Source organism: Rhododendron vialii, chromosome 12a, assembly GCF_030253575.1.
Source record: "Rhododendron vialii isolate Sample 1 chromosome 12a, ASM3025357v1".
Taxonomy (NCBI): domain Eukaryota; kingdom Viridiplantae; phylum Streptophyta; class Magnoliopsida; order Ericales; family Ericaceae; genus Rhododendron; species Rhododendron vialii.
Genome location: NC_080568.1, coordinates 1265271 through 1282702, shown reverse-complemented (window position 1 = coordinate 1282702; position 17432 = coordinate 1265271). Strand labels below are relative to the sequence as shown.

The 17432-nt window shown below is 39.7% G+C and overlaps 1 protein-coding gene and 1 pseudogene across 1 annotated transcript; both read right to left on the bottom strand.

The window, feature by feature from the left end:
* Positions 1–11110: 11110 nt before the first annotated feature.
* LOC131312195 (small nucleolar RNA snoR100) lies at positions 11111–11210 on the bottom strand (annotated as a pseudogene).
* Positions 11211–13034: 1824 nt separating this feature from the next.
* LOC131311826 (F-box protein At3g07870-like) lies at positions 13035–17074 on the bottom strand. The gene is made up of 2 exons (XM_058339412.1): positions 16100–17074; positions 13035–14106 (listed from the first exon to the last, which is right to left on the bottom strand). The coding sequence occupies exons 1-2, from the start codon at positions 16681–16683 to the stop codon at positions 13557–13559; spliced, it is 1134 nt and encodes a 377-aa protein (XP_058195395.1). The 5' UTR covers positions 16684–17074; the 3' UTR covers positions 13035–13556.
* Positions 17075–17432: the final 358 nt, after the last annotated feature.

Below are 17432 nucleotides of genomic sequence, written 5' to 3'. Positions count from 1 at the left end.
ACGTATCTTTAAATATGTTGGCGGTTCTCATGACTTAGGATTGTTTTATCCACGTGGAGTTGCATTTGATTTAATTGGTTATTCGGATGCGGATTTTGGAGGTTTCAAAGTTGATCGTAAAAGTACAAGTGGGACTTGCCAATTTCTAGGGCACTCTCTAGTGTCTTGGCATAGCAAGAAACAAAATTCCGTAGCTCTATCTACCGCCGAGGCGGAATATGTAGCAGCCGGAAGTTGTTGTGCCCAAATATTGTGGATCAAACAACAAATGGAGGATTTCAATTTGCAATATGATCATATTCCTATTAAATGTGATAATACTAGTGCAATTAGCTTAACCAAGAATCCAATTCAACATTCTCGAACAAAACATATTGAGATTAGACATCATTTTATAAGAGATCATGTTCAAAAAGGGGATATTGAACTTAACTTTATTAGTACCGACAAGCAATTGGCGGACATTTTCACAAAACCCCTTGGTGAAGAACAATTTTGTTTCATTCGACGAGAACTCGGCATGTCTAATCATTTATGAAAAAGTTGTGTTCTTGATGTCAAAAGTTTTTTTTTGGATTCAATGTTGAGTTGATTGAATTCGTAAATATCATACTTGATGGAGAGTACAAATGATCTTGATAAAGAAATCACCCTCCAAACATTTTATCATATGTTTCATTTTCCTGTGTTTGGTATGAAGAAAATCAGTTTTATGGTCTTTAATGTTACTCCTCTTAAACGATTTCTGGACTTAACCTGCATTTGTCAGTCGGATGTCCAAGCGGATGTCCAACCGGACAACCGTGAGGTTGAGACTTATTCAAGCTTTTGCGTTGCTAACTCTGATTTATTAAGTCTGTTACACTTAGTTTGTATGAACTTCATGGCTTAGTGCTTAAATTGTCTCTTATATACTTCGCCGATATGAATTTCTTGTCTCTAAGCTTGCAGGGATAATCATTCTCGGTAATACCCCTCGCATTCTTTAAAAAGCTCTCTTTTAGGGGGAGCATGTATTAAGGGGACACAACAATAAACACCCGAACACAATTTTCTTCCCCTATTCTTATTCTTTTCGGCGCCACCCCTATCCTATCTCTATTCGGCACCGCCCCTATCCTATCTCTATTCGGTGCCGCATCCCCTATTATCTCTCTTTCGGCGCAGCAATTCAATCAATTCGGCGCACCATTTCAAACAATTCGGCGCAGCATTTCAAACAATTCGGCGCAGCATTTCAAACAATTCGGCGCAGCATTTCAAACAATTCGGCAATCTCATACTCTATAAATTCAACAACACTCTCTCTATCTCTTCATCTATCTATCTTTCCTTCTCTCTCGGCCTAAATCTCTCATCAAGCAATGGCAAACATACCGCAAGGGTTACCGTTTGAGTTTTACGAAAGAGATGCCGAACGAGCAGAGTTCAGGTTGTTTATCCAAACCATTTGGATGCAACTCTTTATCTTCATTCTGCTGTGTGCGTTACTTACCATGAGAATACCACCATGGTTCGGATGGAATGTAAATGTGGATACTCTGTGGTATTGGATTGGCATTATAGCTGCCGTTGTAGCAGCCATTATTCGAGAATACGAAAATCAAGGACGCCAAGCTCTCAATGAACGAAGATAGAGTGCTACAGGGCAAGAGCGGCATGGTGCTGGAACCATGGCCCTATTGTTTTTCTCTTTTTAGTTTTTTTTATGATGTCACAGGGGGAGAAAAAGCCAAGTTTTAATTGATCTATCTTGCCATTTTGGGCAAATTTAAAAAATTGCTTGCTATGATCTGATGATTATTGCTATTACTCGTTGATCATAGATAACTGCTTTGGTGCATGTATTAAGGGGGAGATTGGCATAACTCCTACTTGAATAAAAACTATCATTTTGTGTCATCATCAAAAAGGGGGAGATTGTTGAAAAATGTATGCATTATAATTTGTGAAAATTTATATGCATCTCTATTAATTATTTTGATGATTAATTCAATGATATTTTTATTCGGCAAATACAAAATTATCGAAAAGTCGATTCCCGAATTAAATATTTTCGTGACCTTGAAATATAGCATAAAGTCTCTTGGATTCATGATTTATATTTACAAAGACTTTATTGAGCTCAATACATGCTTTAACGGTTTATTTAGATGAAATTGTGAGCCACAGGTTGACGAACCGGCTGACAAGCCGGCTGTCTGAACAGAAAGCTGTGACAACCGGACGACCACCCGGATGACCACTCTATCAAACGGCTAGTTTCCAACGGCTAGTTTCCAACGGCTAGTTTCAAACGGCTAGTTTCAAACGGCTAGTTTCCAACGGCTAGGAAGCATATGGATGGCTATATAAGGCATCAAGAACTCATTAATGAGAATACATACACAAGCTACAACATTCCATATTATTGCAAGAGCAAATTCTCAAAAGATCAAAGCCAAAAATTCTCATTGCTCTTCCACTTTCATATTATTCTTGAGAGAAAATTTGTACAAGTCGTGAGCGATAATTTTCATACCTTCTTCACATACTTGTATTTCCTAAGTGAGTGTTTGAGTCAAACACTTGAAAGCTTAGAAGACCAAATTCGGGTTGGAATTTGGGTGTTATTGTTTTTGAGAAGTTTTCGGAGAAAATTCTTGCGGTTGTGCTAGCTCCTCGGGAAAGCTAGAGGCATTCGGTTCTTGTAAGCACCCGCAAGACTTACAAGTTGTAATCTTTTAAAGATTAGTCTAACCTTCAAGTAATTGCTTGAGGAGAAGTGGAGTAGGGCCGGACCGTGGACAAATCCGGACCGAACCACTATAAACGGGTTCTATCTCTCTATCTCTCTATTTTGATTGCATACTTATTGTTTGCATATATTGTTAGAGATAAATTTTTATTGGTAATTATTACTAGCAATCCTATTCACCCCCCCTCTAGGTTGCATAATTTGGGTAACACATCTTAAGGGATTGTTCGGCCTAATATGATAAATGGCTTCTTCTTTTTTTCTTATTCAAATTTTTTTCGCATTTGTTAGTTTTTCGTCAACTTTTTGTGGATTATTATTTCGTCATGACAAGAGGAATCTAAAAAGTAAAAAATTATTGTCGAAATCCAATCTTTTTGAATAAAGACAAAAAAAAAATTGACTTATTGGCTAATTTTTGTCTTTATTCAAAAAATTTAAGTTTCGATCGTAATTTTTTACTTTTTAGATTCCCCTCTTCATGAAAAATTAATAATCCACAAAAAATTAACAAAAAACTAACAAATACGGGAAAATTTTGAATAAAGACAAAAAAAAATTAAGCCATTTGGCTTTTTAGGCCAAACAACCCCTAAGATGTCATTCAAATCTGTATTCATCACCCATGCTTGCCAAGAGTTTGGGCGTGATATCTAGAGTCCAAGGATCTTAGTTTTGAAAACATATCTGTCCTATTGGTCGAAGTGCGCGCAAACTGGTCTGGACATCCGGTTATAAAAAAACATCTCTGTCCTACCAAAGACCATCAGATAATTCACGTCTGACACAATGTGCCCCTCCCTACTACTCTTGGAATCTGCAGAAGAAGTGCCAAATAGCAAGACCAGTACTACCTTCTATTGCAACCGCCTCAGTAGTGTCATGTTACTCCCAATTCTTCTGTGTGGCAATACTAGTAGGTGACCTTGTAACAAAAATTGAGAGAGTGCTGCAGTCGAAAAGTTGTCATCTATTTGGAATAGGTCATCGGCCCAGAAAAGAGAATAGCCAAGCAGGCAACCTCGGCAAATCTGACTGTCCCAGCTTCAAGCCGAGGGGAAAGGGATGGATAGCTGTCGTCGAAAGGCTATAGATACCAAGAAGTGTAGACAGAAGCAGGCACGTAAGAAAAATTGTAGCGTCTCTCTCTTGACATCACTCTCTGTAGGCATGCTCTCTTTGATGCTGCTTTGATGGGGTCATGGTTGTACTGATAATGTTCATTGAGTACCTCGATTTTTTGGAGGTAAAGTCGGCCACTATTTCAATGGTAGAACTTTGTAAGAACAACCACTTTATACATATATTGTTAAAGGTTTGGTCCGTTTCCAATCTTCCCCGCCAATACCACCACATACTGAGATCATATGGGTACAGTTATTGTTATCGTTATCAATATTTTTCTTGCTGTTGTATGACCTGCTCTTTAGTTCTGGCCTCTCCTTTTTTCTTCCTTTTTTTGCAAACATCACACTTTATTTATACTAAAAACTAAAGATGTACAGCTGTCTACAGAATGCACAAGCCTGGGTACTTCTACCCCAAACTATCATGCAACAAAATGCAGTAAACAAGGCAGGACCGCAGGAGCCACAAAATAATCAACAATAGTGTTTTGCTTCGCCACAACCTTTTTTGCCAAAACATCAGCTACCTTTGTTGGCCTCCCGAAAACAAAACCCAAGTTTGAGAAACTCATACTCTTGTACAAGCCGAAGATAGTCCCGGAGTAGCGCTCGTAGTCATCCCGGGCAGATCGCCTTCCTGCAAAAAACGTTAATGATAAACTTCGAATAAGTATCCACGTACAACCTTTTATAACCAAATTTTTAAGCAAGCCGTAGTCCTTCCCTTACTGCCCAAAGCTCGCCCACAGCATTTTAATTAAGGCTAATAGACCGTTGAAATGCCGAGCAGAAAAAACCAAGGTGATCTCGAAAAACACAGCCAATTCCGGCCTTCCCTGGATTACAAAGTGAGGACCCATCCACATCAAGTTTCCAATACACAACAGGGGGAGGATGCCATTTGATCCAAAGAGTATGGCCTGAATGAGGAGTAGGGGATGATAGTTCTGCCCTTTACTAGTAAGAAACAATGGCTATAAAAACCAAACTGCATTTCAACTGTGTGGCATGGTGTGTCACTAACCTAATTCACATTGCACATCCAGGTTTCAAGTGGTAACCTCATTTGTTCATCAGGCATCATTTGTTTGTCCACCCAATTCCAAGACTGAGTGAACTCACTCCCACGAGATTTCTTTAAACTAAACTTTTGATGGTGGTTGTAATTAATTGATCATAGATAATAGGGTACATGAGGTTGTATGAGAATTGAGAAGTCAAGATGAAAATGTTTTCTATTTTTACATTGTCCCCACGAAGTAGCTGTGTTATACCACCATGATAATCAAATCTCACTGTTAACGATTCGGGGAAGTACCATGGACCTTTTCTAGTTGAGGAAGTTAACATCCCATAACCTTCTTGTGGTGCACTTTCAAGTATGTGCTCCAGTCTGCTTGTTCAAAAATAGGTCAACAACAAAGACAATGACTGTATGAGAACTTTAGCAATCAAAAGCCATCACCAAACAAAACTTGTGAATGATTTGGTAAGCTGTTTTACATTGCCTCCGTTGTCAATAGGTTATTCGACTAAGAGCCACTTCGGTCAGTCATTCAACCTCCATAAGGAGATTAAATGAGTTTCCATTTATCGGTCCCCACCCCATCCACAAAGAAAAAAAACATTGAATAAAAATAAGCACGAGTAATCCATCATTTGGCCAGACTAAGTGAACTTCGTCGATTTGGAATAGCAATATCCTGCCAACATGGGCTGGATTCCAGCCCAATCTCGATCTAGTCGGTCTAATGTGCTTTGAAATTCGATAATGCAGAAGTCATATGCCAAAAAACTAGATGTGGAACCTATCAGACACTTCACCTTATAAAGATCTATCTCAACTGCAACAACCTCTCCTTTGTCTTTCATAAGGATTGCTACTGCAGTTGCTTTCCCTCCTGGAGCCCCACACATATCCAATATTTGCTCACAAGGTTGAGGCTCCGAAGAAGAAACGACAAAAAAACACCAGAAATGTCACACAAAAAAGGAAAACCTTCCCCCAAATTCAGAAGCCCAAAATTTGACATTAACTTCTTTAGACTATAAATGAACCAAGAAATAAGCATAGTGTTTGGCAGTCCATGAGACATTTTACTCCATATGGCCATCAAAATAAACTAGGTTACGAGACATCAGTATGCACAATTACCAATTACGACATCAGATACAGAGCAAATTTATCCAAGACCATGCACCACATCCCAACATCAGCAAATAAGAAAGTCACTGAATCTCTACCTTATCCAAAACAGCCACATATCAAGCTAAATTTAGTTTTACAGAAGGTAGCATCGGAGTGTCAAAAGGCAACAGATCAAGTCCATAGATAGGCGGATAAAAAAAGGGTCCACAGATATCAAACATTGAATGGATTGTGATTTGATATTTCCACTATCCGTATCATACATCGTAATGATTCAGCCTATATTGCCAAAATATAAAAGAGAACAGATTTATGCATTTCTACAAACATTATAAATATGAAGAAAAAAAAAGCTGCGCTTAAAACAGTGAAAACATTTGAATGATCACCATGTAATTGCTTGCTCATATCTAAAGAGGTGTGAGTCCATGCATAGCCTTCCATTTGATTCTAAGTCCAAGGAAATTTTGACTACCCTATTAGCATTGTCTTGGGAATAATATGGCTTAACATATTCTGGGTCAGGAAGCAAAAGTGCAAGAAGCACTTGAGGACTTTCATAGATTCATGTGTTTGCAAGTACACATTAGATATCCAATAGTTCACACAAGGCCATGATCCATTGTCAATTTTTTCGTACCAAGTTAGAATTAGATAATGAAATCTCAAGTGGGCTACAACGAGGAGTTGTAAATCTCATACTTTTCGAATAATAAAGTTGTTTCTAACTGATTTACATTATCCCACTACCATCACTACCATACTCATAAACAGAACAGAACCGTGTAAGCGCCATATGAAGAAGAGGCCGGTTCACTTGAAGACCAGTCCTATTCAAGGCTGGGTAAGACTCAAGCCAAAGAAGTTTGTATTTGAGCTCTAAAAAACAGGTCATCAACAAAAAAACATATGATTAGCAACAGCACTTCCATCACGAAAAGGAGTATATGCGAGGAGGCTGAAGAGATATCAGTAAGAATGACTATCATGCTAAGATAATTACCAAGGACATGTGCTGTGAGTCTGTGACAATGCTTGGAAGATTTTGCAGGAATATGTCCACCTCCACCTCAAGAACATCTGATATCCACAAATTTCAGGACATGGAATATTAATAAACGATCAGTTCTTTTTGAACAGCAAGTATGAAGCTTGAAAAATTATTCAATAAGCAATACTAAAACATTAAACATGCAGACACAGATAGGCGAACCAGGCAGTCACATGCATTAGTGCGGCTTATGGCCCTTATCTCAAAATGTTTTGATCTGTAGTGGTCTTCTGTTGCCTCCTGATTTCTTTGTCACAGTATCCTGCCGAATATTTCTCTTAGTTGGGTGGGGCAACGAAGAAAAGGAAGAAAGAAGATAAAGATGAAGCCATCCAACTGAGAGAATATTCTTCAGTAGTTGTTGATAGATAAAGAAAGCAGGCAACAATCGAAACCCCCTATAATAAGATAGATTAAAATAAAAAATATGGAGAGAGAAGGCGCCAATTCTTTGCGTCACTCCTCCTCGGTGATTAAGTTCTTATTTCTTCTACTCACTGGCTTAAATTCTAATGCTCGTATCTAGTTTGAAATGCCTTCCACCTAGAATATGAACATCCTTATTACTGTTTAATTCATGTAATCATACAATGCAAAGATACAGAGACATGATTCATATCCAGTTTGAAATGTCTTCCGCCTTGAATTTGAACATCCTCATACTTTGCTAATCCACATCAGCACACACACACACACAAAGCGCACTACAGAAAAATGATGCTCTGTGACACAATGCCACATGTTTGTGTGCTAGCGTTGACAGGCACACACAAACGAGAGAGAGAGAGAGAGAGAGAGAGAGAGAGAGAGAGAGAGAGAGAGAGAGAGAGAGAGAGAGAGAGCTAGGGCTCGTACTTTTCTTGCAACAAAATCTTGAAAGAAGAATGAATAGAAAGATGATCACCATTGCAATATATTCAGAAAACTGTAAATCAAAAGCGTGATTAATGTCAAGTATGCTTTCCATATTATGAAACGAACGAAGCTTAAATACTCTGTTATTCACATCCATAGTGATTCCTTTTAGAATGTGAAACATCCCTGCTCTTGACATCATTGTGGATCTGTGGCCAATATACACGCCCTTTCTTTCCAGAAAATAAAGATATACAACCATTTCAAAATAATATTTGCGTGGCGGACACAACAGAGTATGGGAATAACTTTGCTGAGCGTTTCTTACGTTTATCAAAAGAAAAAGTCCTAAGCTTTGCTAAGTGTTTAGCGACGACAATTGCAGCAAAAGGGGTATTATGACGAGACAGCGAGAGAGAGGGAGATTAGAGAGGACGAGAAAGCGAGAAAGAGAGGTATAAGATGAGATGAGAAGAAGGCAGAAGGGTCAGAGGGGTGGTCGTGTCTATGGTCAGTACTCAGTAGTGTTTCGATTCGTAGAGCCAGTACTGGAATGGTGAGAGAGAGGACTAGGGAAAGTGGTGCTATTTTGTCCTTCCGCTTTCTCCGGCTCTGTTCCGGAACGGAAATAAGTATTTATTTTTTTAAAAAATAATTTTAAGTTTAAAAATTATGTATTTATATAAATAATTTTTCTATCAATATTGATCTTGTTTGATAGATCTCGTTGAGATCTTTTATACGGTGAAAAAAAAATTGAAAAATAATTTTTCATTTATATTATTTTTGAGTTTGAAAATGTGAAATAAGTATTTATTTTTTAAGAAGGTGTTCTGGGACGAAGCCTAAGGGCTATAACTTTTTCCATCTAATTTCAGCAGGTGAAGCTCCTCATTTCATATTATTTGACTAGAGGTTGATTTCAAGTGATACTGTGCTGAATGAAAATCTCAAGGGATGAAATTGTACTGGGGGTGTCAAATGCGCGGGTTTGGGTCAAAATGGACAAATTGTAAGTGGGTTGGGTTTTTAATAGGTCATTGACCCATTTAGACCCATTAATTATGAGTTTAATTACCTATACCCAACCCAACCCAATCCATTTATTTAAAATCAAACTCGACCCGCCTATTAACCCAATTACATACAATATACTAAAATACCCATATACACTGGAATGACCTTATTACCCCATCCATATTCATTTAAATGACCATATTACCCCTATCTATATATCTCTCTCTCCAACGTCTCTCTCTATCACTCTTTGATCCGAGCTTTCTGTCACAAAATCTGCATTTGTATGTCGTGAGAAATTTTTCAGTGCTGGGTGGGCACGGGCCACGTGGTGCTGTGCACCAATCTCGGCCGTCCAACGAAGTCTTGGACGGCTGAGATCTGTTTTGGCTGCCGAAGGGTATTTTAGTCATTTCATACTTTAAAATTAGCCGAACAGATCTAGACGATCCAAAACTTCAATGAACGGTTGAGATGGTGCATGGCACCACGTGGCCCATGCCCACCCGGCACTAAAAAATTTCTCGTACGTCGTCCTTTTTTTTTTCTTGATCCGCTCGTACGTCGTCCTTAACTCCCCTTTTCCCTCTCTCACAATTGTTTCCTCCTTTTTATCGGATTACTGTTACAACTAATCACAAACGTAAATACAAATCGTCACAATCCCCAATCACATTACTCTGTTTTCCTTGAACCACGAACGAGGAGAGAGAGAGAGAGAGAGAAGCTTTCTGCAACTTATGAGAGAGAGAGCAACTCAGGAGAGAGAGAATTTGGTTCAGAAATTTTTTTTAATGCGGAGAGGTGTTGCACTATTTTTTTAGTGGGTTATATGCATACCTTGTTGGGTCATTTAAGTTGGCCCAATTGAGATCTATTAATAGATGTGTTAGATGGATTGAGACTTATTCTAACCCATCTTATAAATGGGTTGAGTTGGGTCTATTTTTTAAGGCAAATGATAATGCCACGACCAGATTCGTTAGTGCCACGAACACAGCTTTTATTTTCCATTTTTGCCCTGAAATCAATTATATAGGCTCTTTCTCTCTCCAAGGTCTCAGCCGACTCCGCCCACGATACACCGCCGTGTCGTCCGAATCGCAAATTCCGAGCAACCTTTCTAGGAGACGAAACCTAAATGGATTGAACAACCTTCACAAAAGCAAGAAAGCTCCACCCTCGGATCTCTCTGTAGTTTTGTGTATTGTACCATATAGTCTGGGTTTATAACAAACAAATCACCGTTTTTTGGGTATTACAAGAAACATAGCAGCAACACCCAAAATTTGACCAGAGATGCCACCACTGCAACTCCGTACAACTTTTCTCCATCTTTTCTATCACCTCCTTCCCCTCCATGTCCTGTACTCTTGCCCCTCGTCACGTCACTCCGGTTATCCATCTCCAAAATCGCAAATCGGAAGTTCGGAACTCAATCGCCTTCTTGTGCTGAAGGTCTCGTGTTGTTAGTTGAAGCTTCCTCAGATCGAATTAGAGAGTGAAAGAGCCGTGAGAATTGAGAAGAAAGGGCAACATTCAGAGCAGAGTGAGAGTCAAAACCGTTGTTCTTGCGAGGGTATAAAAGTCAAGACACCACAGATTGTTGTGGCATTAAAGTATTCTGTCGTGGCATTATCTCCTTCCTTTTTTAATTGATGAGTTTGAATTTGTTAATAGGTTTGGGTTCAATTTGCTACCTCTAAACTGTACCAAAGTTAGGAGACTTAGTGACGTGCAGTATTTCTTCCAAACTTTAGGGAAGTTCAATGTAATTTACACAGAAACAAAAGAATTTAAAATAAAAATGAAAAAAGGAAGAAGACCAGGATTTTAAGCTCAGTGTAGACATATTACGACCTCCATTTTTATGAACAGACAGCACACTGCATTGAAATCAAATGCTAATGTCTGTCATTTCATCACATGTTATGCCACAGGTTTTTATGATTTCATGGTTAAAAACTCAGTTCACAAGAATCAAGGTTGAACGAACAACAACAAAAAAAAATAATAATAACACAACCCATCTAGTCCTCGATCATTGGGGGTATGGGCGGGGATGATTGGAGATAGACCTAACCTTTGGCAATATATACACAAAGTAGCTGCTCTCAGAATACCACTAAAACAGTGGCACCCCTAAACCCCCAAGAACTGAGGAGCTACAAGGACGTTTTGTTGTAAAATCATGCCCCCAAATCAAAGCCAAATGGCATCAAAGAGGGTAGGCCTAGAGACCCAAATCAATTTATGTGACAACTAAAACCTTTATGCTGAAGGTTATTCAGTTTCCTGAGCAAATAACGGAGGATGTCTTGCCCGTGTGTGATCCATGTAAAACAGTCCCACGTGTCATACCAATAACCTATCCACCATCCTGGCCAGACTGCTCCATGGTGACTACGTCCTATTTCATGAACTGAGCACTATAAGCCAGTACCCCAGGAACATATACTTGCGCATGAAAAACAAAAAATAAACAGTGCGAATACCAAATCATAACTGTTTGTCAAGGTCGCAAGGGGATATAGAAAACCAATCCCAACAAAAGGACCCCTAAGGCATTAGACAGCTATATCAAATTTCTGCATTGCCTCCGAACAAAAGTTTTAATTTGCACGTTCAACAACACAAGAAATACATAGAAGACAAAACAAGAGAAACACTACATAAAATCCTGTGGTAAAATGTGAAATTGAAGCCTTTTTCATGCGTACAAGCAAGAAAATTACAACATTACAATATCACTTTGCATAAAACCTCTAATCTTTTCTAAATAGTAGTTTGAAACGAGATTAAATACTAACTTTATCTCACATCTCATCCATCCATACCAGTGAAAACATGACAATACCATCATATCACTTCGCATGAAACCTCTAATCTTTGCTACATAGTAGTTTGAAACGAGATTAAATCACTTTATATCACAAAAGTAATGAGTTGAAAAACTAAAGGAGCCTTGCCATCGATAAATCCTTTTGGCGACAAAGATGCACCATATTCCAGGAATCAAAAAGGCAGGCATGCAGGAATAAAAGAGAAAACGGAAAGTAAAAATAAGGAATAAGGATAGACAGCATGAAAGAATAGCTCACTGGTTCACATACTGCTGACTGCTGAATAGGGTACAAGGCACAAAAAGTTACAGCTCAAGTTTCATAATGATGAAACACAAAGGGTGGACCATATCCAGCTGCGAGATGTAAAACCTCATTTACGAACAACATTCGACGACTCAGCAGCCAGCGGACAAACAAAATGAAAGCCGATTCCTCGGACTTCTTCCACAGCTCGTGCATTGCTTCATCTTACTAAAATATGTTATCAAAAGCATGGCCAATAAAAACTTGTAGGGAGTAGTTGCCGCTGCTATTTGTAGCATGATTTACAGTTTACCTTTTCTGAATTTGCCATACAAAACCATGAACCTAACTTGATGTTTGACTCTCATAGTCTTATGGAATTTTCTTCCCAGCCAATAAATGAATAGTATATACAACAAAAGCATACAGAGAATGTCACCAGTATTACAAGGTCGAAAAAGGGTAGATATGGCATACATTAGGGCTTTGGAAATGCGACCAAAATGGTCAGCTACGTTTGCTTTGATGAAGTATTCTTCGAACTGAGGATTCCGTTGCAAGGTTGGGTTGTAGCGGTAACGTTCCTGTTAGATTATTATGGGTTTATTTGTAATTAGTTCATTAGTTGTTCTATTATGTAACTAGTTCATTCTCTAGGACTATAGTGTAATTAGTCTAGTGTGCTGTATAACTACTCATGTTGTAATCAGTTTATGTAATGAAAAAATAACCCTAAGATTTGGATTCCAATTCCACGTTCCTTTACAATTTCACAGTTCCAATGCATCCATGTGTTGCTGTAAATGTGAGCAACAACCACCGATACTGAACAAAAAAGCTTATATGCAAACACAGAATACAATTATGTGGTGGAACTAAATTTATACCACCTTAAAATAGCTTTTTGGCAATAAAAATCTATTGGGGATAAAAATTGATCTAAGTTAGCCAAACCAGCTTCTTAGCATAAAGCACAAATGAACTGCAACATTAGAAAAAAAAAAAAATCCAGGACGCTACTATGCAAAACCACAAAGATGCTCATATTAAATGTTTCTCTTACCTTTTTCTTTAAAAACCTTATCAAGACGTAAAATGACAATACTTCATGGTAGATACATTTATGCGCTATTGGATGACATTAATACATCAAATGATCATCTATCAAGTCATCTACTCATATGTTGTTCATTGTCATTAGGAAGTTAGCAACTGAACTCATTAGAAAAATAATTCTTTTGAAGATGGAATGAGCTTCAACAATTTCATGCCGACTAATAAATAGAAGTCTAAGTATTTCTGTAGAGATATAAAATTGGAAACCTCTCATTCTCTTCATAGAGATGTATATATGTTTACAGTATGCATGTACACAATGACACGTACACACACACATAATGTGAACATAAGAGTCTAGGATTGTCACACATAAAGTTGCATTCAAACTCCATTTTTGTACCCATGACTAAAGTCTTCCTCACCCAAGATAATGAATAAAGTCCCAATGATGTTTTCTCCAGGTAATTCAATTCTAATCCTCTGCCAGCCTTTTTACTTTTGTTTTCTCTTTTTCTGCTAAGAATTTAGGTCGGGCTTTATCAATTCTTCTTTTGAACTTTTCCAGGTCTCCTTCTGTTTTCCCGTATCCTTTCCACATCACCGGAATAATAACCGGAACCTTCCTCCATGGCGAGATTAAAGAGTCCCTGCTATAATAGCAACTCCAACAGAACCAATCAAAATAGACAAAATTTTCAGCATCTTCCTCTTCCTCTCCCTCTCCCTCTCCCTCTTCATCTTCCTCTTCCTCTTCCTCGTGACCATAGGCAGCAGGTGAAGCCAAACTCTCCGTGTATGGAGCAACGTCAATAAGGTAACGATCACTTGGAATAGGAATCTCCCTTTGTGAAGACTTGTCGGGATTGCATACAAATAATTTGTTCTTATTCACTACAATAAGAACTTCACCATTCTTTGTATAGCACAGTGGTACCAAGTTTCCAAATTCGTGCAGACTCGCCAATCCCATAAAAATAGACGTGACGAAAATGCTACTCCATGACTCTCTCACACCGTATTTCCTCATGTAGACACCCCATTCTGGACCGTCTAGATAACGTTATTTGTCGATCTTTTATTCCCCCAATGATGATTATGGTCGAAAACAGTCTAAGGACGAGGGTGTGTTTGAGCTTTGAGCGTCCCAAACCCCTTTCGAATCCATTTCAAACCCTTCAAACCAGGGCCAAACAGCCCCAGAAAAACCGAACTGGCCTACGCCAGTGCCTTGGAGGCGTACGCCAGTTATCTGCCACGTGTCAGTCATCGACCGTTGACCCAGTTAAAAGTGGTGCACGCCAGTCAATGTGTAGCGCACGCCAGTCAAACCCAGTCAAATCAACTTTATTTAGCCACATGGACGAGACTTTTGTGCCACCCTGACGTCGGCCACAGTAGCCCCTGATGATTATATCGGCCAGGCCCGCTCCCCCTCTCTCCTACACCCCCCATCAACTAGTTCCATGCATTTAATGCATGGGAAAGCTCCCTTCTTGACCCAAGCCAGCCAAACAAGCCTTAAACTAGACTGATCTCAGTCACTCCCCCTCTATAAATACCCCCCTTGCATTCATTTGCAAGGGGTTAGCCTCATTAAGAAGAAAAATCTCTCTTTCTCCTTTCTTTTTGCTCTTCATCTCCTTTTCTTCCATTAAAAGAGGAAAGCAAGCAATCCACTTCCATACACCCTACTGATACCCAGTCTCTATCTTAGCATCCATCTCCAAGCTTTAAGCTCAAATACCACCTTCAATCCTCAAACAAAAAGGTATACCACCTTTGTGTTCTTTACTGTTTTCAACCCCCTGAGGGGAACCAGTAAGGCCCAAGCTGGTAAACAATACTAGTCCTGGCCTTAAACCGGTAAAATACAACAATCGTATAAGATGGAACATGGCGCACGCCAGTACTCCTATGCCGTACGCCAGTCATGGTAGTATGAGCACTACTGGCGTGGGGATCATAGATCATCATTTCTGTCATTTTATCATTTTGTCAATCACCCTTACATGCTAAATAACCAGTTTACCTCTTTCTGTATATTTAGAGCTATTTAGATGTAGTAGTTATTGCTTACTTTTTACCTGTTTAAAATGGCCTCTGGGATCCTTCTGGTCATGTTCCAGTGCCCAGATGATGCAAAGCCATGCACTGGATAATGGTCACACCTACATACGGCATCGTATGACTGGCGTACGGCAGTTGTCCCACGACCCAGTGGCTGGCCCTTGCATCTTAGTGTGATCTTGGCCTGCTTCATGTCCCCACTTTGTTTAAGGGGTTTTCTGTCTATTTTTATGGCTTCAAGCCATCTCATCTGCCTGTAAATATATATATCCTGCTTATTTAACTGCATGGTTTGTCCTGGGTGTGCGCTGGTCCTTTTTCAGAGCCCAGAGGGTTGGAAACAAAGACTGTGAAACCAGATAAGTGGAGTACGCCAGTTTTACTGTGGCGTGCACAGGTCCAACCAACATGCAGTGGCTCGACCAGTGCATGCTGGTAGAACTTGCTCATGCCCCTGCGGGGCAGCGTACTTCAATTTGTCCAGTTTGCTCAGTGCTTGTTCTCAATCTATGTTTAGCATTGCAATCAAATCATCCATAAACTTTTTGTCACATGACTGCAACTTGTCACGGTTTTAATCCCCATTAACTGCTCCCCCGCCCTAACTGGCTAAAAAATGATAAAAATGAGAGAAAAATGCAAACGTTTTTACAAAATGCCCGAGTAGAGACTGATCTCCGGGTTGGGCGAGAGGGGGTGCCATAAAACCCTTCCCCTCTCGTAACCTGGCTCCCGAACCTCAGATATCGAAGGTGACGACGGACCAATCTACAAGCCTTTTCGAAATCGAACAAACGTGGCAAACGTTTTCGAGTTCGGTTCCTTGGGTGTTTTCACCGCTAAAACCCGAGTGGCGACTCTGAATCGAGGCGTTTCGCCGTGCCTTTCCGAAAAAGGGCCGCACCCGATTTTTATTAAATCGAGCATTTTCGGGTAGCGTGCCCACACCTCATGACAAAAAACTCAATAACACCAGGTTCAACTTCATCACCACTTTCACAACCAATGCGTGCCATACATAGACATCCCTCTAAAACCCCCAATCCCAATATAACTCTATTAAATCCCCGAAAACTATAACGTCCTGGTGGTGCCGATAATTCCAGAAATTCATCAGTAATTGGATCAAAATAAACAATTCGGTCTGTTGAAAAGCCTTTATTGCCGTGTTGAATGACCACCCAGTGCAACTTACCATTCACTACTGGCCCAGAATTCATCTCGTCTGCAAAGCGGCAAGTGGTGGTGACCCAATTTTTTCTCCTAAAACTAGCTACACTATAACTAGGTTTGTCGTTGCAAACCATTACTGCCTTGTAATCATCATGAGAGGAGTCATAACAAAGTCCACAGCTAGCAGAAAGTTCAACCACAACATTATACACCCCCTCCCCCCAATGATCACTAGGAAGGGAGAGCACTTTGGTGCATTGCCTTGTCCACATATACAAATCCGTGTAATGGCTCACGAGCAACAAACCATTACACGAACCTAATATTCGAAACCACTCTAAGTTCTTGTTGTTACCCATTCGTTTAATACGCGAAGTCCTATACACTACGTCGTCGTCGACTGAGTAAACTATACCAGAATGATCATCGCACAAGCCATGAGCAGTTCTAATGGCGATTTTGTTGCGCCTTTGGGAGGAATCGAGGGTGAATTTAGGATCGGAGATCAAAGACAGCCATGCCTTGGAAACGCACCTGAATCAGAGTAGGGATTCGACCGGAAGACGCGAGAGGATTCAGATGACGATATCTTCGGGAATGTGCCGCTGCCGTCGAAGAGAGCGGCGCGTGTACACCTTTAGCCGGCCGCCACCGCCGTCGTTGTTGGCGTCGGAATTGACTGTTGCCATCAGTGGGTTTTAGGAAGTGGATAGAACAGTCAACTGCGGACAGTGTTGATAGAATAGAGTTGACAAGTCATGCCTTGTTCAATTCTAACATTTTCAAACAAAAAAGTCATGCCTTGTATTTTGGCCACTTTGTACCGAAAATGCCCCTCATGTGGATGTTGGGAATGGGTGGTGTGTTATAAAGGGGTATTATTGTTATTCGGTACTCTCTCATGTGGAGTATAATCCTCTCCCCGCCCCAAAAGGGGCGGCTATTCGCAACTCCGTATTTTCTCCTTTAGTCCGTTAAAAATTTCAATTATACTCGACAATTAGTTATCGAAATTGAGATACATTTTCAGCATACAATTACCGAAATATAATATTTTTTCAACAACTATTTACAGAAAATGTATGTTCGCAGTTGTTTACCGAAGGTT